Here is an 18,413-nt window from a genome sequence, read left to right on the forward strand (position 1 = left end):
TGAGTGTGTATTGCAGGGTGGTTCTGTGTTTTACATACATTTAAATCCCCACAGCAGTCAAGACAATGATTCCCATTTTACAGAGGAGAAAAATGGAAGGGTAAAGTGCAATGGCTTTTGAACAGTAGAGTTAGGATTTGATCTCAGGCAGCAACAGGCTCCAGAGCCCAGCTAGCCTTCAGTACCTTCGTGATCACAGCTAAACAGCTAAGATGACGCCTCTCTGGGTCACTGCAGAGGGGCCGCTGCGTTGCATGTCAAAGCGCATGAGGGTGTGCTCCAGTGTGAGCCCTCCCCCATGCGTGGCACATAAATGACTGAACAAGCATTGTCCCACAAACGGACAGATGCTGAGGTGTCCATTGAGCCCCGGGACAGGGCAATTCACATATCAAGCTGTGGGGTCGTGCCCATGTACCTGTCACTGAGGATGACTCTACCTCTACCTCACTGCGAACCTACGGGCACGTATCCTCGCCCTGACGTCCTAGAAGAGTCTTGTGGCCTTGTGTTGAGATTGGTTCATAGAGGCGAGAGCCACCTCTCACCTCTTTGGATGGAGATCAGTTCTCCAGCCCTACTGAGGGACAGATAAGCTAGGGTGGGATCATGGGTCTATGTGGGTAGGGCTCCCATCTGTATGGTGAACTGGCTTTGTCTCATGTTGGTTGACTTATCTCTGTCTCCTGGGAGACAAGGCGTGTACAGCCCCAGGGAAGGAGCTCATCAGCCTGTTCCAGAGCTGAAGTGGGCGGGGCCTAGAGGAGCTAGGAGGCTGCAGAGGACAGGCCGGCAATGGGACTGGGGTGGATGAGGGCACCACTCACAGAATTTGCATTTTTCAGTCCCCAAGGCCCTGGATAATTTCCCTGTGAAATGAGGGGAAGAGGTGGGATCAGGCCACCTTGAGGGAAGGACATTAGCCACCAGCACCTCTAAACTGTCCAGCAATACTGAGAAGCAGGCTTCTTCATGGATTAAGACTCCATATAGGGGCAGTGCCCCTTCCCCAGGCATTCTCTGGATCTTTACTGAGATGGAGCTGTGAATGGGAACTCAGGATTGGGTCTGGGCACTTATCTGCAGAGTCCACAAGGTCCCACACGGGATGGAGGATTTGGGTGGAGTGTGAGCTCCTTATGGAAGCAATCAAGCTCAAGCCTGAAGGTTCCTTGTGGATCCAAGGGTCAACATGGATTGGGTATTTTCTTAAAATCATGGGGTGGGAGGTAGACAGAACAGGAATGGTGATGTGGATAAGGTCTTAGGACTGACTCCTGGGATGTGTGTGCCAAAGGTCCCTATGTGAGATGATCACCTCAGTGGGGTCAGAGAGCCTTGTGAGGTCTCCAAGTGATTTGGGGGATGTAGAGCTGAGGTTGCTGGGTTTCTGGTTTGGCTTTGTTTTTTTTCCTGACTGTTCCCTGAATGTCAAATCTGTGGATGTGGAGGAGGTAAAAGGGATGGTACTAAGCTGGCAAACAAAGCCACCTGGGCATCCATCCTTCAGGAAGCTCTAAGCTCAGCCAATCTGGGAAAACAAACAGGAACAGCTGCTGGGGGCAGGAGGAGCATGAGGGGGAGACCAGGGGCTGGAGCTGGACCCGCCCGCTGGGGACGGGAGGATAATGGAAGGCGTCTACAGCCCAGCACCCCTCATAGTTTTGTTCTGGCCCGTCAGGGTGCTGGGGCTGCCTGGGAGCCTCCTGGCCCCTCTCAGTGGTGTCTGGGTCCCTTTCTCATTCTCTGAGGCTTGGGGACACGGGACCTCAGTTGCTGTGGGTGGCAGAAGCAGGTGTGGTGGTGACAGATGTGCCGTTTAGCCATGGACGTGCGGTGCGACCTTTATATTTTCCCGATGAGGGAACCGTGGTGGTGCAGATGGAGCGGGGAGGCTGGCTGCTGCCAAGAGAACGTCCAACTGGAAAGGGTAGACTTTCATAGAAATCACCACCCCCCAAACCAGGATACCCCTAATTCTAAGGAGGAGCTCATCTTCCCTCTGTGTCTTTCCAAACCCTGGAGCTAACGCACATCTCTGAGGACTCCTAACCAACACACGGACTGGAAGCTGCCTCCACCCCAGGCCCAGCTCCTGCTAAACATGACAAACACAGTCTCGGAGCTAACACATGAGCACAGTCACCAGCAGCACAGACGTGTAGCCTGCAGTCACCACCACAGCCCCTCCTGAGCAACCTCCCCCCCACCCCCGCCCCCCACACCACACCACCAGGTCTGGCTTTCTGGCCAGTGCAGACTGGCTCCGCCCCCTGGTGGCCACCTCTAGAATTGTCTAATGGAAGGAAAATGATCTTTTATTATATATATTTTTTCTTTTCTCAAGCCTCACTTCTTGCTACAGTCAGGACTTGTGACACAGAGCAGAAACGAGAATACTAAGCATTCAGGAGTAGCTGCTGTGCTATATGGAATCAGGACTTTCCGCTATGGTCTGGGAAAAATCACAGTCCTTTTGTTTGTCTAGCCCTCTCTAGGGAAGAGTCAAGCAGTTGAGCTGTAATTCCGGCTCCACGCTCCATCAAACCTAGCCAGGCTTATCCTGTTTTCCACCCATGTTCTCCTGGCTTGGACTGTAGCCTCAAGTTCATGTATGTGAATCCCAGCAGTCATTTCTCACTAGTGAATGAATGGAGAGGCCAAAGGGAGGTGCTCCCTCCCCCCTCCCCTAGAAGCTCAGAACTCCAGAAATGGGATTAGTAGGAAGGGCAAACCATCTGGAGATGTTCTTGTACACTCCTTCCCCGGGGGCATTTGGCCCACAGTTGGTTGTCTTGTTAATCCACTCCAGTTTTATTGAATTCCTGCTCCGTATCATGCTAGATTTGAGGATGATATCTGGGAACAAGGCAAGTATAGTTCCTACCCATTTGTGTGGAGCTTACAGTCTGGTGAAGGGGGCGCCGGTGCCTTCATGAACTAAGAGGAGGGTATCTTCAGACTGACAAATGCTGGAGAGGAAATGGACGTGATGGATGGTAAGTGTGCTGTGACAAGCATCACCCACAAAGTGTCAGGGGAGCTGCATGCCAAGAGTGTGTGGTTAAGACACTCCAGGGGATTCCAAGGGCAAATGTAAAGGCTCTGGGCTGGGAACGGACTTGGCAGATTAGGTGAAAGATAGAGCCTTAAGTAAGCTTCCAGGAGTTGGGGTGGGAGGCAACAGAACAAAAATCCTGGCTTTTCTTAACTCTGAAACTGGCCAGTTGCGAGTTTGTGCAGAGCCCCAAACCAGGTTGAGTTTCAATTTCCACATTTGTGTGCAAACTGAACCCACCAGGCCGCTGTTGAGTTTCTAAGGGAGGCGCTTGGCAAGCAGGAGTAGCAAAATAGTTCCCTCCATCCCCCACCTCTCCTGCTCGGGTAGCCTCTCACCATTAAAGAGCACTTGCATTACAGACCTGCAAGAAGCTGTCTAGTTGACAGCTAACGGCGAGGCGAACCTGTACCTGCCTTCCTGGAGCTCTAAGCCTTTATTGCCCCCCAGCGCCCCCCGCCCCCCACCACGGCCGCCGCCTATGTCAGGAGCCCTGCATTTTGGGGCTCGAGCGGCCTCGGCTCTCTAGCGGGTGGTGGGGAAGGTTGAGATGCTCTTTCGACCTAGGACAGTCAATCCTCCTCTTGGCACCAGTAGTCCTAAAATCCAGGCAAACATATGCGCTCCCGGATGCTTTTTTTGTGTTTAGTGCCGCCTGGCGGCGAGGCCTGGTCTGGACCTCGGGGCGGGAGAAGTCTGGTTGGGAAGGCCAGCTCGGGAAGAAAGGGCAGTGATGGACAGATCTTCCAGCTTAACGAGGCCTGGGGGCTTGATGTAGGGTCGTTAGAGAAGGGTCTTCTCTTCCTCCGTCCTAGCGACGACCTTCACCTAGGGAGTTGCAGCATTGGGAAGAACCGTGCTGGGTCAGGCTTAGGAAAAGGCTAAGTCTCGGGCTTACCCTTCACGCCTGAGAGTCTGTGCCAGGGTGTGCATGTTCTGCCCCTAGGCTGGGAGTCTCTGCCAGGCTTAAGCCTCCACTGAAAGAAAGCGCAGAGTCAGCCTGGGCTCCTGCGGACGCGCGATGTGCGCCTCAGCATTTTCCGTTGTCACCCCGGGCGGGCTGGGACCAGATCGGTGGCTCCGCTGCCTATGCAGACCAGGGCTGACCAAAGCCTGCCAGCTGACTCAGCTGGCCCACCGCGCCCGGATCCCACAGGGAGAGGCAGCCAGACGCGGGTATAAAGCGGTGCGCACCAGACTCGCGCGCAGCCTGTCCATTCTCCGGGCGTGCGTTGCTCCCCCATCCCGTGAGTACCTGGGGCTGGAGAAAGGGAGGGAGAAACGAGGGAAAGCCCCTGCCTCCGGCTGTCTGTATCTAGACCCAGGCCGGATCCAGCCCCAGGGTCCGGTACACCCTACCGGGAACGGGCAGGCTTAGGCTAAATAGAGGGGCTCCTGGGAGCTTAGTCAGTGATCCCGCCCTACCTAAACCGCAGCGGCATGAGCAGCGCCCCCGCGCCGGGCCCGGCGCCCGCCTGCCTCACACTCTGGGATGAGGAGGACTTCCAGGGTCGTCGCTGCCGACTGCTGAGCGACTGTGCGAACGTCTGCGAGCGAGGAGCCCTGCGCAGGGTGCGCTCGGTCAAGGTGGAAAACGGCGCGTGAGTGATCCTGCCGCGGCGGCTGAACTAATTCAGGGGGGGTGTCCAGCTTCTCTCATTTCCACCCCAGCCAAAGTCAGAGCCTGGGACTCCAGCCTGCACTCCAGGATGCCCCTAGACAGATTCATCAACCAGAGAAACCTTGGTCCTCTCCAAAACTCCCAACCCTCCCCAAGACAAAGGCGAGACACAATCTACGGGGCGCCCTGAAACCCTAACAGGTTTCTTTGTGAGAAGTCTTTGTGGAGACAGGTGGCTTTGTGGAGACAGATCCTTCCTGCCGGCCCCATCTTAATAGCCTAGAAGCCAGCTTGGGGTCTTGGAGAGAGCTGAGGTTTCTTTGCAGGCCGGAGGGCTGGATGCATCCCTCCGAAGGCACATAAATCCCTGAAGACAGTCCTTGATCTGGTGGTGTTTGTAAACCGAAGCATTCCTTCTAACCTGTAGGTCATGAATGGGAGGCCTAGGCCTTTCCAAGCCCCGAAAGCACTGGGTTTGGGGTTTTCATTCTCCAGAGGGACTGGGTGTGTCTGGGGAATGATCTAGAGTTGGAGAAAGAGTTTGGGTCCCTGGGTCTTTTTTTTTTTTTTTTTTAATAACAGCAAAGAAGGTGATAACGATGGTGAGAGAGATCGGACAGATGCCTCCCAGCTCCCCTTCTCCTTTTTCAGATGGGTGGCCTTCGAGTACCCCGATTTCCAGGGACAGCAGTTCATTCTAGAGAAGGGAGACTATCCCTGTTGGAGTGCCTGGAGCGGCAGTAGCAGCCACCACAGCAACCAATTGCTGTCCTTCAGGCCAGTGCTCTGTGCGGTGAGCACGGCCCACTTCCCCTCCTTTCCCGTCGCCTAGCTCCAGGCCCCAGCAAAAGCGTGGTGCCTTGGAAAATCTACTGCCCCTGAACAGGATATGCGAACAAACTCCTGGCGGGGAGGGGCGGTGGTCGGTGGTCGTGGCATTACCCCAGAACCAAAAACGCCTGAAAATGGGGGCTCTGGACACAGTCCTGGATCAGCACCACGGACAGCATCAAAGACAGTCAGTTCTGAGCATGCCCGGTCCTAGTCTCAGTCCACCATAGGTGTGAGGAACCTTTATCAATCACGCAGTCCCCGGAAACTGAGGTGGCTGCTGTTAGCCCCATACACAATCTTAGAAACGAGACACAATGTGACTTAACAGGGTCAAATGTGTTAATACAGATGACACTAGGCTGAGAACAGGGTCAGTGTCAGCGTGTCTTTGAGTGTTGGAGATGTGTGTGTGTGTGTGTGTGTGTGTGTGTGTGTGTGTGTGTGTGTAAAATAATGAGGCAAATGTCCCAGAGAGGAGGTCCTCACTCTTCATCCATGCTCACTTAGATACTGGTGAGCCCTGGGTTTGGTGGTAAAGGTTAGTGGACCCAGTCCAGTCCAATTCATCTGTTCCCAGAGGCTGTGAGGGACCATAACCCTGCAGGAGGAAGACCCTTGTGCTAGGGAGGCCAAGTGCAGCCAACACCACCATGCCCACCTGTCTGTTCTGACTGTTCCATCCAGTATCCCTTAGCTGGGTCCCAATCTGAGAGGGGCAGTGATGGGAAGTTGAGCAAGGAGTTGGGTGGTCAATGAGACTCTTAAAGAAATATCTTGGTTAAGGGGCCAGACTTTTGTCTCAGAGACTGTGGTTTCCTCCTAAAAAGTAGGCCCAGGGCGAGAGTGGTACATGCCTATAATTCCAGCTTCTTTGGAGGCTAAGACAGTAGCATCACAAACTGAAGGCTAACCTAGCATTCTCAGCTGGGTTTGATCTCCATTAATCACAAATAAAACAAAGAGATGACGATAACAAAAAGGTTCTGTCCCTTCAGCATTGAGCTCAAAGAATCCCTGGGAATTGCCTAGTTTTTGCAAACAACTCAAAGTCTTGGCAGGGCCCAGATGGAGCCTCTGAGCATCCCAGCTGGCCAGACTTACTAGGAGCTGATGAGGTAAACTTTCCTGAAATGCCTAAGAGGCTGCATGATATGTACTGAGCAGGAGCTGGGTGACTAGGGTTAAGGTTATATCCATGAACACCCCTTTGGGGGGCCTGACATCTCTGTAACTCCCACTTCCTGTTTCTGTGCCTCAGAACCACGGCGACAGCCGTGTGACACTGTTTGAGGGGGAAAACTTCCAAGGCTGCAAGTTTGAACTCAGTGATGACTACCCATCGCTGCCTTCCATGGGCTGGACCAGCAAAGACGTGGGTTCCCTCAAAGTCAGCTCTGGAGCGTGAGTCCTGGGGCTGGACCAGGGGAGATGGGGAGAGTGGGAAGTTCATGAAAACAAAAGAAAAGATGAGGGGATGGTGGAGGGTGCTAGAGGTGAACAGAGATGAGAGGAATAAGAGGATGGAAAGAGTAGGAAGAGGAAACACAGACCAGGAGCCACGGGAGTATGTGGGAATGTGGGGGTGTGTGTGAAAACTTAGGTGGATGGGGGAGACGGAGACAGATCACAAGAAGGCCCAGAGCAAAAGGCAGAGCTGGACCAATGGTTTCAGAGCTGGCTGCTGGTAGCTGGGACAGGGGACTATTGAGGGGACCACAAGGTGGGAGTGATGCAGTGTCCTCCCACTACGGTTTTCTTCGCTATCCTAGGTGGGTGGCCTACCAGTACCCTGGCTACCGAGGCTACCAGTACATTTTAGAGCGGGACCGGCACAGTGGGGAGTTCCGTACCTACAGTGACTTTGGCACACAGGCTCATACTGGACAGCTGCAGTCCATTCGAAGAGTCCAGCACTAGGCTTCGCATTCCCAGTCATCATCACCCCTAAGATTCTCAATAAAAGCTCTTGACTCTATCTGCCCCCCCCCTTGTCTCTTTTCTTGGTGTCTTGGACTCCCTCGTGTGTGTGTGTGTGTGTGTGTGTGTGTGTGTGTGTGTGTGTGTGTGTGTGTGTGTGTGATGGAACCTAGAGCTTTATGCATTTGTGCATTCTTCTTTTGGGGTTTTGTTTGTTTGTTTGTTTGTTTTTTGAGACAGGGTTTCTCTGTGTAACAGCCTTGGCTGTCCTGGATCTGGCTCTGTAGACCAGGCTGGCCTCGAACTCACAGAGACCCGCCTGCCTCTGCCTCTTGAGTGCTGGGATTAAAGGTGTGTGCCTCCATCTTCATTCTTATCTTTCTGTGGATTGTTTCTTCCTTCCAATAAGGCCCCAGAACCTTTACCTATCAAGCATGACCTAACTTGGATGAGCATGGGTATGCTCTCGGGAGCCAAAAAGGAACAGCCAGCAAGAGCTGTGGGATCCAACAAGATGCAGCCAGTTCCAGATCTAGCCTTGGGAAAAGCCCATCCTCATAGGTCAAAGTATTGAAAGTCCAGGTGGCACCTTTGCCATTCTCTAGATGGATCAACAATCCTACCCTGAAGTAGGATCCACAGCTGAATTTCAACCACTACACACTCCCTGGGTCAGGAAGCACGCTGCAGGACACAGTATTATGGGCCATATGCAAAAGCTCTTCTTGGTTCCGCACCTCCACCCGGGGCCATCTTCAGCCTGTGTCTTCACCCTGGCTTCCAGGCAGCCAGGGAAACCTGCCAGTGTCTTGCAATAGTCCCCTTCCTTTTGATCCCAGGAGAAGCATTAATGGGAGGTTCCACTGTCCACTGTGTCCTTCTACAGGTGAGGCTTTATCCTTCCGAGCCCAGACCCAAGACTCTAACAGCAATCATTTGCACCTCCTGTGACATTAAACTTCATCTGCCTGTAAACTGAAGCTTCTGATCCATGCCTCATGTGTGTCTAGGGGTTGTTGTGAGGATTTAATAAGAACACCCTAAGGGCATGTGGAAGGTTGTGGAAAAGCATTGGGACAGTAGATGTAGGACCCTCCACCTGCCCTGTCACAGGTCTTGAAACCAAGGATCAGAGTTCTCAATACTATGAATTCTGAATGGGCTCTAGAGTTCATGGCTCCTGTTGCATCTGATCCTCCAAATACCCTACACTCTTCATCTCTCTCAGTAACAAAGAAATTGGGGCTTACAGAGGTTACCTGCCCAATCAGTGACTAAGCCAGGGTTTGAAAACAGGGCCCCCATGCCAAGTCCAGGTTCAATTAAGGGTAAATTGAGCTAAAACCCCTCAGGTTTCAATAAAGCCTGAAATATATGTGGGGTTCCTGACTGGTCATCTCTTGCAGGTTGGTAGTATTAACAAAGCTAAATGCATACAACTTGGTCCTTAAGCACTTACCATGTGCTATCTTATGAAAAGCTCACACCATGCAGATGTGTAAATTTTCAATTTTATGACAATGAGTCTAAGCACAATTCAAATGAAATTTAACTTCCGCAATGTCACACAAGTAGAAAATAGACAAGATTCCAGAACTCTGGCCATCTTGGCTTTAGAGCCCATCTCCTTACCTGTTGTCAGAAATAGGTAATGAGAGAGAGAGAGAGAGAGAGAGAGAGAGAGAGAGAGAGAGAGAGAGAGAGAGAACCCTGGTACCTTCTCTTGGATGAGTGATCCTCCTGCTAAGAGCATCTGTGGTCACTTGGAAAGCATCAAGAAGATACCTCTAGGACCTAGCAGAGGGACCCTGGATAGTTTGCTGAGGGTCTTAGGTTTGTTTGACCCAGCTTTTGCCAGCATGGATGTTTTTAGGTTTTCTTGGATCCAGGAGTCACATTCTGCTACCCACATCTATCATCCCCTGGCAGCTTTTTTTTTTTTTTTTTTTTTTTTTTTTTTGGTTTTTGAGACAGGGTTTCTCTGTGTAGTTTTGGTTCCTGTCCTGGATCTTGCTCTGTAGCCCAGGCTGGCCTCAAACTCACAGAGATCCACCTGGCTCTGCCTCCCGAGTGCTGGGATTAAAGGCGTGCACCACCACCGCCCGGCCCCCTGGCAGCTTTTAAGGAGAGGTTGAAGGAATCATATCTGAGAGTTTTAATCTCTGGTTCTCCCATTCTGGACAGGCTGGTTGGTGGTCTGTAGACTCAGGAGGAGCCATGACAGCTTAGCAGGGAGACAATGGAAGAGAAGCTGTCATTGACCGCTAATATGTGTCATCAGGAGGAACTGGAGAAAGTGGGGTGGGGAGACTTTTACACACACACACACACACACACACACACACACACACACATTTTTTTTTTATACCAGTGCCTCATTTCGTCAGCACCTGAGTTCTCTGTTCGGCTGAGCACAAAGCCTGAGCTGTTCATACTTGCCCAGCATATAGCTAGTGTGTTTGGGTAAGACACACACACACACACACACACACACACACACACACACACACACACCTCTCCTCCCTTCTGCCTCAGCCTCCTGCTGAGAATAGTAAGTGGATGAACCTCCAAGCCTCCCAGCTCTTCCTGGTTTTACCTTCTTGCTGTTGCCCGCTGTCAGTAGTGGTGGGAAGGAGCCAGAAGAGGGTGCAGGAGGAGGACTGAGCTGCAGCACCCTGAGGCCCTTTCCTGTGGTGTCCCAAGCTTGTTCCCCCACACACCCCAGCCTCTGCATTTGGTCCCACTAGATTCCGTGTCTGCATCCTGAAGTCGCCATCCCGGTCTGGAGAGGATTCTGTTGACTGCCTCCCGCAATCCTCTTCACCTTTGCACCTTCGACTAGCCAAGATGAGCTCTCCTGTGACTTAGAGCAAGTGAGGGTGGCCAGGGCCCCTGCAGAACCCGAGCGGGATTTTTGCACAGTCCTCCTACAGGCACCCTAGGGACAAGGACCCTGCCCATTTCCAGCTCTCCTAGCTCCTGTGTTTAAGTGAGAGGATGACCCAGAGAACAGCGAGTCTGACAGCAGCCCCCTCCCCCGCCCCCGTCATATGTGTCGAATATCACATACCCAAGTGTCACAGGGTTGCAGAAAAGGCCTTCCTAACCCAGGGTCCCAACTCCAGTTTCAGGGCTGGGAAGTCTCACAGGTACCCAGACACCCTGGTCTTCTTGGAAGCCACATCACGCACTAGGAAAGGCACAGGTGCCGGCTCTATAATGATCCCTGTCACCCAGCAGTGTAGTCCAGTCATGAGCAGCATGGGCGTGTTTGTGAGAGTCGGGAAGGGTAGGAAGAGAGAAATAGTTCTGGTGAGAAGTGGGGGAAAGAACAGGAATCTACAAGGGGGGGGGTAGCAGCTTATATTCATTCTGTCTCGGGTTAGACAAGAGGGTCCAACCAATTTACAGGGATTGAACAGATGAAAAAGAGGGAGGAAGAGGGGAGGAAGGAGGAGAAAAACGTAGCAGGCACAGGGCAGCAAGGAGACCTAAGAAGAAGCAGAGGAGAAACGACCAACTCAGAAGTTGCCAGGGGAGATGCCCCGGCGTCCTGCCTGAGGCCCGGGGCCAGGAAACCAGTGAAAGCATAGGGGAGACCGAGAAGGAGATCGGGTCTCTAGGGACCAGCTGAGAGTAGGAGAAAGGAGGGAGAAGGCAAGGGGGTGGGCAAAGATAAAGGGAGCTCCGGCAGCGCGGCCGGGAGCGCAGCGACAGGCGAGAGGGAGGGAAGCGGAAATTTAAAAGTGAAGATGCAGATAACGCAGCCTGGAGACGGGGACCCGGGTAGGGGGAGGAAAGGGGCAGAGAGTAAGCCGGGAGAGAAGGGAGGGAGAGGGTTGGAAAAAAGGGCTCTGGGGAGGGGGCCTGAGGCTGTGGCCTCGGAGGTCCGAAGTGGGGCTAGCATTCCCGCCCGGTCGATGTTTTCAGAGAGTCGGGGAGGCGGAAAAGAAACCGCGCTCCTGCCCCCCCCCCCCCGTCTGAGCGCGGAGCCGGGGCCCATCCCCCGCGTGTCTCCCGGGCTGCGGGGCGCAGGGGGCTGCCGGGTGCGCTTGGCTGAGGCGCTGCGGCGGCGTTGGAGACTTTATTGCGATGGGAAGATAAGAGGGGCGGGGGCGGGGTCTGGGGGGCCGAGGCGGCTGCACTTTAATTAAAACGGAAATTGCGGCCCCTGCCCGCGCGGGGCCGGAGGGCTGCAAGCGGCCCTGTAGCTCGGAGCATCGCTCCAGGACCCCCTCCCTCCGCGCCACACCCTGGCTGCCCGCTCCCGCCAGGCCTTGCCGGACCCAGTGGCGTCTACTCTTCCCCGTCACCCACGGTCGCCTCGGGCGGGGATCGGCACCCTAAGCGCAAAGCTGACGTGCCCCCCCGTAGCGCCCCCCCATCTCCCACCGCCCAGTCCCCCGGCAGCGATGAGACAGAGCGGCGCCTCCCAGCCCCTGCTGATCAACATGTACCTGCCAGGTACTCAGGGACCAGCCGCGGGCTGGAGGCACCAAGACCCTGGGCGGGAAGTCTAGGCAAGGGGCAAGTTCGGTGGACCAAAGGAAGGGAATGCTTCCAAGAGGGTAGCTTTGTGGGTGTGTGAAAGGGACTAATGGTTGCAATCTGGGGCGTTCAGGGAACCTGCAAGGTAGACAGAGAGCTCTGAGGTTTCAGTGTGGGTCTAGATAGGACTTGCAGATTCGGGATCCTAAGAGGTTGATGGTCTCCGGGCTCCCGCTTTGCCTGAAAGCTGTGATCCGCTGGGCGTCGCCCCTGCGCCCTCAAGGGTCCTCACCTTCGTCCTCCGAGTGTTCACACCGGTCGAGCCCTCCAAGCGCCCTCTTCCTCTTTTCGAGGGGCTCCGCTAGCTCAGACTCGGCTGGCGCAATCCCCTCTGGGTTTTATAAGGCTCCAGCCGGCCCCTTTGGAAAGCGGATTTCCTTTTTCCTGGACGCGTTTCCTGACTTGGGCGCTACGGAGGGGCTCTGCGCCGCACGCGGCGTCGCAGCCTAGCTTGGGGAGGAGGAGCTGGGTGGCCCGGACCCCTAGAACACTGCAGCCCGGGGCCCTTTCGGTCAAACCCGCAACTTCCGCCTAGGTCTGCTTGACTGTTTTCTTCTGCGCCGCAGATCCCGTCGGAGATGGTCTTTTTAAGGAAGGGAAGAGCCCGAGCTGGGGGCCGCTGAGCCCCGCGGTACAGAAAGGTGAGCCGAATGGTACACTGGGCTGATGGAGAGAGACGATGGTAGTAGATGGGCGCAGGGGTACGAACCCAATGAGAAGGATACCCCTGCCACTAGACAGAGGGGCAGAGAGGTGTGCACCCCACGTTATGGAAAATTATAAGGCCGTGGGCAGGTTGTGCAGAGGCCTTGGGAAGACATTGATTTGGCCTTCCGTGCATTTTCTGGGTCCTCTCGCTAGGTTTTCCGGACAGGTCACACGAAGGGGACCTTGGCTTCCAGACTTTTTTCTGTCAAGGATGGTTTTTCCAAGCTGTCAAGAGGCTGCTGTGGTGATAAGCATCCTTTTTGTGTCGGTTGTCTGTGGACCAAAGTCATAGCACTTCATGGGGTGGGGTGGGGAGGCCTCTCCAGCCACCCCAGGCTACCAGACGCCTAAATCCCTAGCAGGCACTTCCCGCTACCCCTGCCAAACTTTCTGACTCTGCCAGCCACGCCAGCCTTGGCGTTGCATTTGATACCTAGGTTTACTGCAGCAGGCAACTGACCTGTGAGTCAATCACCCTGTTGATGGCTGGCATTTCAACTCTTTCCCACATAGTTCCTGTCCCAGCCAGTGCCTTAATCTCACAAGAAGCCACAGGAGACTGGCAACTGCTTTTCTTCTCTGAAGGAAGGGGATGTAGCACCCAGCAGGGAAGAGGGGGTGGGGGGTGGGGAGGCCATCTCTGTTGCTCTCTCTTGGTGCTGTGTGCACCCTTTAGAACAAAGCTTCCCATACTTCTGCTCTAAAACTAAGCCCTGGCTTCCGAGAAGCAACCAGATCTTCACTGATCTGGCTTAGAGGAACTGGGCTTGAAACTGTGGAAGAAAAGAAGCTTTTGGGTTCTGAGCGAGCCGCACTGGGAAGGGAAGTGAGACTCACGAGGCTCCACCTGAGGCAAACCCGTTTTCCTTCTAAAAAGGAATGGGGGCAGTTTGCCGAGATTTTTGTCCCTTAAGCCTTCAAAGCCGGAGAGTGTGGGTTCTGGGTCACTCACCACCTCACCTCCAGCATATCCGGGGAGAACCTCCTTGTCACTACCAGAAACCCTGAGATCTGTAGGAAGACCATCCAGGATTCTCGCACAATCCTTTTGTAACCCTACCTCTTTCCTCGGAGTTGCCCACCAGCCCCACCAACACCCCGCCCACACAAACACACACATCTTCCCCAGCATCACAGAGGTCAGTGACCCGAAGGTGGTGAGGATGGGAAGCCTCCGAGAATCGGTCTCTCTTCTCAGTACACAGGGCCTCTGTTCTTGTCTGTCATGGTGCTTCTTCAAGCCAGGCCTGTCTTACTGTATGCCTTTGGGTGGTAGGGACTGTCTGGTGCTCGTGCGGATGGGGGCAGGAATCGCCATCTATCTACATGCATGTCCTTTCGGCCTGGATCTCTGGACAGGCCCTCACCTGGTTCAACATGCAGCCCCGGGCTGTCTTGCACCGCTGTGCAGACTGTCCTAAATAAGGGAGGCTGGCCCAGGAGGATGAGAGGCTGATGTCTGGCCCTTACCCAGGACAAGCCTAGAGCTTTGATTCACCATTGCTTCTCCACGAGGGAGACAATGCTTCTCCACACCCAACCAAGCCAGAAACAATGTGCCCTAGCTCCTCCGAAATGAAAGACGTTTCCATTGTGCTCTGCTGGTCTACAGTGGTTGACCAGCAGCCTCCTGCTGCTCACCGGGGTGCAGTCGGAGGATTGCCAGTGGTTTGGGTTGTTTTCTTGTTTCCCTTCCAACCCCCTAGTTCCAACCTGCCCTGTCCGTGGCTGACCGCTCCCCTCCTCCCCACCCCCCACAGGCAGCGGGCAGATCCAGCTGTGGCAATTTCTCCTGGAGCTGCTGGCAGACCGCGCAAACGCCGGCTGCATCGCGTGGGAAGGGGGCCATGGCGAGTTCAAGCTCACCGACCCCGACGAGGTGGCGCGGCGCTGGGGCGAGCGCAAAAGCAAGCCCAACATGAACTACGACAAGCTAAGCCGCGCGCTGCGCTACTACTACGACAAAAACATCATGAGCAAGGTGCACGGCAAGCGCTACGCCTACCGCTTTGACTTCCAGGGCCTGGCGCAGGCTTGCCAGCCGCCGCCCGCGCACGCCCACGCCGCGGCCGCCGCCGCTGCAGCCGCCGCCGCCGCCCAGGACGGAGCCCTCTACAAGCTCCCGGCCGGCCTGGCCCCGCTGCCCTTCCCCGGCCTCTCCAAACTCAACCTCATGGCAGCCTCGGCCGGCGTCGCGCCCGCTGGCTTCTCCTACTGGCCCGGCCCCAACGCCACCGCCGCCGCCGCCACCGCAGCCCTCTACCCCACCCCGGGCTTGCAGCCCCCGCCCGGGCCCTTCGGCGCAGTGGCCGCCGCCTCGCACTTGGGGGGTCATTATCACTAGACGGGGCGGCCCGGGGCGGCAGGGCCTCTCCCAGACGTCCAGTGGCCAATCCCACCCTCATCCTGGGACGACGTTCCATTATCACAGATTTCATTGCAGCGGTTGCGCCCATCCCAGGGAAGAAAAGATTGGAGGCTTCGGAGGTCTTCCTAGAACACTAGGCTTCCAGCCCCTCCCATTATTTCCACCCCAAGAGAGGCGAATGTGCCCCCACTTTGATTTTTCTCTTTCAAGTCCCCAGATTCTGGAACTCTCGTGGTGTCTTTTTCTCTTCTCACCTGCATCCCTGGCTCCTTCTTTATGGACCCTGTTTTTCTAGTTTCTTTCCTCATTTTTTTTTCTCTCTCCCACGACCTGCTCCAAACCCTAGTACCTTGAGGCTTCTCATACTCCTCCTTCTCAGGACCCGAGAAGGCTTGATAAACATCTCTGTCGTTCCCCACCCCTCACCCCAACACTCTGACTTCCCTCTCTCCCATCCCCACACTCTGGCTCAAGGACCCAGCGTGTACCTAACCCTTTCAGCCCCATTAAAGCTCCCAAGCTCCCTACTGCCTCCTCTCTGTTCCTTGCTGCACCAGGGCCCTTTTTGGGGAGGCCGAGGAGGTAAAGGCTCAGCGTAGGCAGAGCAAAAGGCCTCCGGAGAGTGAGAGCAAGCAGGTCTGGGTGTCGGTGGTGGCCGGTGGCCGCAAGTGAGGAGGGGCCGGTGGGTGGGATTCTGAGAGGGTGTGTCTCTCACCCTCACCCATACCATCCCAACTTCCAACCCAACGGCCACCCCATTCCACCTTTCTCCACCCCTATCATTCTGCCATCCCCTGCCCTCATCTCAACAAGCCACCCACATCCTTTCCTTCATTCTATCCCAACCTCCCATCAGCCACTCCATTTTACCCCAATTTAATACCTTTCCCCGCCTGCTTCATCCAGTTCTCTTAATACCTTCTCTCACTTTCCTTCACAAACCCCCTGCTCCTGCTCCCAGCAGCTTTGGCTCCCATCCTGCCCCTTAGATGCCTCTGCTCTTTGAAAGGATTTCTCATAGTGTCTTGGCGACTAGTCGACTCTTTTCCCGCTAGTGGTGCGCGCCCTCTGCTGGTCAGAGAGGGTAGGCCAGGCTACAGCTAAGTCTAGGGACTAGTTGGTGGACCATCAGGTGTTTCACCTACCAGTGACAAAAGGACCAGGTTGCCTCCACATTCCCGTTAGCCTTCAGAGTGAGGGGCAAAAGGAGGAGCACAGACTTTTCACCCTGGATCCCGCCTTGGGAAGTCTGAGAAGCGGGTAGGGTGAATCTATCTGACGTTGCCCCGGCTCACCATCCAGAGGCATTTGTAACCTTTATCTCTGTTCTTTCCTTTTCCAAACCTATTGTCTGGGAAGCAACCTTAGATGTGTTCCCTCAGAATAAAACAGCCCTAATCAGGCTTCTAAGCTGAGACCCCTGTCCTCCCTTTCCCAGGGCCTAGGTATTACTTTTCACAAGGATAGCTGTATCTCTTTCCAGAACAAACAGTTTTCTTCATTTGAAACATCCCCCTTCCCAGATGGACCATCCAGGCCCACTTCAGAAGGGAATCATCATCCACTTACTTACTCCCCTTCTTTCTAAATAACACATACTTACTACAGGGAATCCAGTCAGGTATGGAGGCACATGCCTGTAATCCCAGCACTGAGGACTAAGAAGCAGAAGGAACCAGAGTTTGAGGTCAACCTGGGCTAAAAGCAAGACCTTGTCTTAAGAAACAAAACTAAGAAAAACCTTGAAAAAAAACCACACCCAAAAGGCCCCCGTTAAATAATGGTTGGATAAAAAGTGCAATGAGGCATGGATCTGGGGGGAAAAAATCACCTGTATCATCATGCAGAAACCACTCAATCCCTCGGTCTAAGGGCCTTCCTTTCCTCTGTGCCTTTTATTTGTATTTTGTCATTGTGTTTGTTTGTTTTGTTTTTTGACAGAGTTTCTCTGTTTAGCCGGGGCTGTCCTAGAACTAGCTCTGTAGACCAGGCTGGATCACAGAGATCAACCTGTCTCTGCCTTCCAAGTGCTGGGATTAAGGATGTGTGCCACCACTGCCTGGTTCTCCTAGCCATTTTTTTTTAAAAAAAAATAATTTTATTTATTTTTATTTTATGTGCATTGGTGTTTTCCCTGCATGCATATCTGTGTGAGGGGTGTCAGGTCCCCTGGAATTGGAGTTACAGACAGTTGTGAGCTGCTATGTGGGTGCTGGGAATTGAACCTTCTGGAAGAGCAGTCAGTGCTCTTAACCGCTGAGCCACCTCTCCAGCCCCCTCTTAGACATTTTTAAAAGATCTTTTCATTTTAGTTTGTGTGTATAAGTGCTTTGCCTTCATGTGTGCATGTGCACCACACTAGTGCCTGGTGCCTGCCAAGGTCAGAAGAGGGTGCTGGATTCCCCTGGAGCTAGAGCTCCAGATGATTAGGAATTCCCATGTGGATGCTAGGAACTGAACGGTGGTCCTCTTCAAGCAACAAATGCTCTTAACTGCTGAGCCATCTCTCCAACTCCTATCTATGACATTTAAAATCTCAGGATACTCTGCTTTTACCGCCCAACACTCCAGCATGGGCACGCTCCATGTCATGTCCTATAGAGCACCTGAGATAGAATGGACTCGGATAGTCCAGAGAGTACCTGAGCCAGGCTAAGTCTGTTATCAAGACAGGAGCATTGAGAGCCCACAGCTTAATGAAGAGACCAAGGACAGGGTCTAAATATCTGAGCTGCCTGTCCTTAGATCTTTATCTGAAACAAGAGACAGAATACCAGCCATGGCAAGATTGGGGCTAACAGGGACTGTGTACAAAATAGTGTTGTCTTAGGAAACACAGAGAAATGCAGAAAAACTGGGATTTGGGGATGGATGGGGATATGGCATTTAAGGTGAAGATCTCATCTTCTGGAGCAGTGCCCCCACTTCACCCCGGGAATGAAATGCTCAGTGTAAGCACTTTGGGGAGAAGGACAAAGGGGAGCCACAGTGTCATGGACAAGGAAGTGAAGAGGAAAGCTCTGGAGAGACAGTAGCAACACCTCTGTAGTCTGGGAAATCGCCTGGGGCAAAGGGTGTGAGAACCATCCTCACTTATCCAGAGGACAGTCCTGAGGGAGCAGACCTGCGCTCAGGATGGAGGGCGGTGCTGGGCGTGTGCTTGGGAGCCGCAGTAAAACTGATGGTGCTTTGAGCTAAGGAAGAACCCCAGGCCTGGCACGTGCCAGATCCTTTTGGGAACAGTTGAACATGGAGATGGATGGACTGGGTGACTTCTCTAACCTTGAGCTCCTTGAGATCCTGTGGGCAGATCCTGTAGGCAGATGAAGAAGGGATTTCAGTCACTATGGAAGAGCTGG

General features: G+C 54.0%; 2 protein-coding genes across 2 annotated transcripts; both read left to right on the forward strand.

Moving 5' to 3' along the window:
* Positions 1–3,551: 3,551 nt before the first annotated feature.
* On the forward strand, positions 3,552–7,488 carry Cryba2 (crystallin beta A2). The gene is made up of 5 exons (XM_028893106.2): positions 3,552–4,305; positions 4,495–4,659; positions 5,331–5,472; positions 6,772–6,914; positions 7,283–7,488. The coding sequence occupies exons 2-5, from the start codon at positions 4,499–4,501 to the stop codon at positions 7,428–7,430; spliced, it is 594 nt and encodes a 197-aa protein (XP_028748939.1). The 5' UTR covers positions 3,552–4,305; positions 4,495–4,498; the 3' UTR covers positions 7,431–7,488.
* Positions 7,489–11,652: 4,164 nt separating this feature from the next.
* Positions 11,653–15,578, forward strand: Fev (FEV transcription factor, ETS family member). Its single transcript, XM_028893034.1, has 3 exons — positions 11,653–11,894; positions 12,545–12,619; positions 14,447–15,578. Exons 1-3 carry the CDS (start codon positions 11,843–11,845, stop codon positions 15,028–15,030), a joined length of 711 nt encoding a protein of 236 aa, XP_028748867.1. The 5' UTR covers positions 11,653–11,842; the 3' UTR covers positions 15,031–15,578.
* The last annotated feature ends 2,835 nt before the right edge of the window (positions 15,579–18,413 follow it).

The sequence above is a fragment of the Peromyscus leucopus genome, chromosome 13 (assembly GCF_004664715.2).
Source record: "Peromyscus leucopus breed LL Stock chromosome 13, UCI_PerLeu_2.1, whole genome shotgun sequence".
Lineage (NCBI taxonomy): Eukaryota > Metazoa > Chordata > Mammalia > Rodentia > Cricetidae > Peromyscus > Peromyscus leucopus.

Coding starts and splice junctions, on each gene's coding strand:
- Cryba2 (XM_028893106.2), top strand. CDS start 4,499: ATGAGCAGCGCCCCCGCGCCGGGCCCGGCGCCCGCCTGCCTCACACTC. Junction 4,660..5,330: donor GTCAAGGTGGAAAACGGCGC/GTGAGTGATCCT, acceptor CTCCTTTTTCAG/ATGGGTGGCCTTCGAGTACC. Junction 5,473..6,771: donor TCAGGCCAGTGCTCTGTGCG/GTGAGCACGGCC, acceptor TCTGTGCCTCAG/AACCACGGCGACAGCCGTGT.
- Fev (XM_028893034.1), top strand. CDS start 11,843: ATGAGACAGAGCGGCGCCTCCCAGCCCCTGCTGATCAACATGTACCTG. Junction 11,895..12,544: donor GATCAACATGTACCTGCCAG/GTACTCAGGGAC, acceptor TCTGCGCCGCAG/ATCCCGTCGGAGATGGTCTT. Junction 12,620..14,446: donor GAGCCCCGCGGTACAGAAAG/GTGAGCCGAATG, acceptor CACCCCCCACAG/GCAGCGGGCAGATCCAGCTG.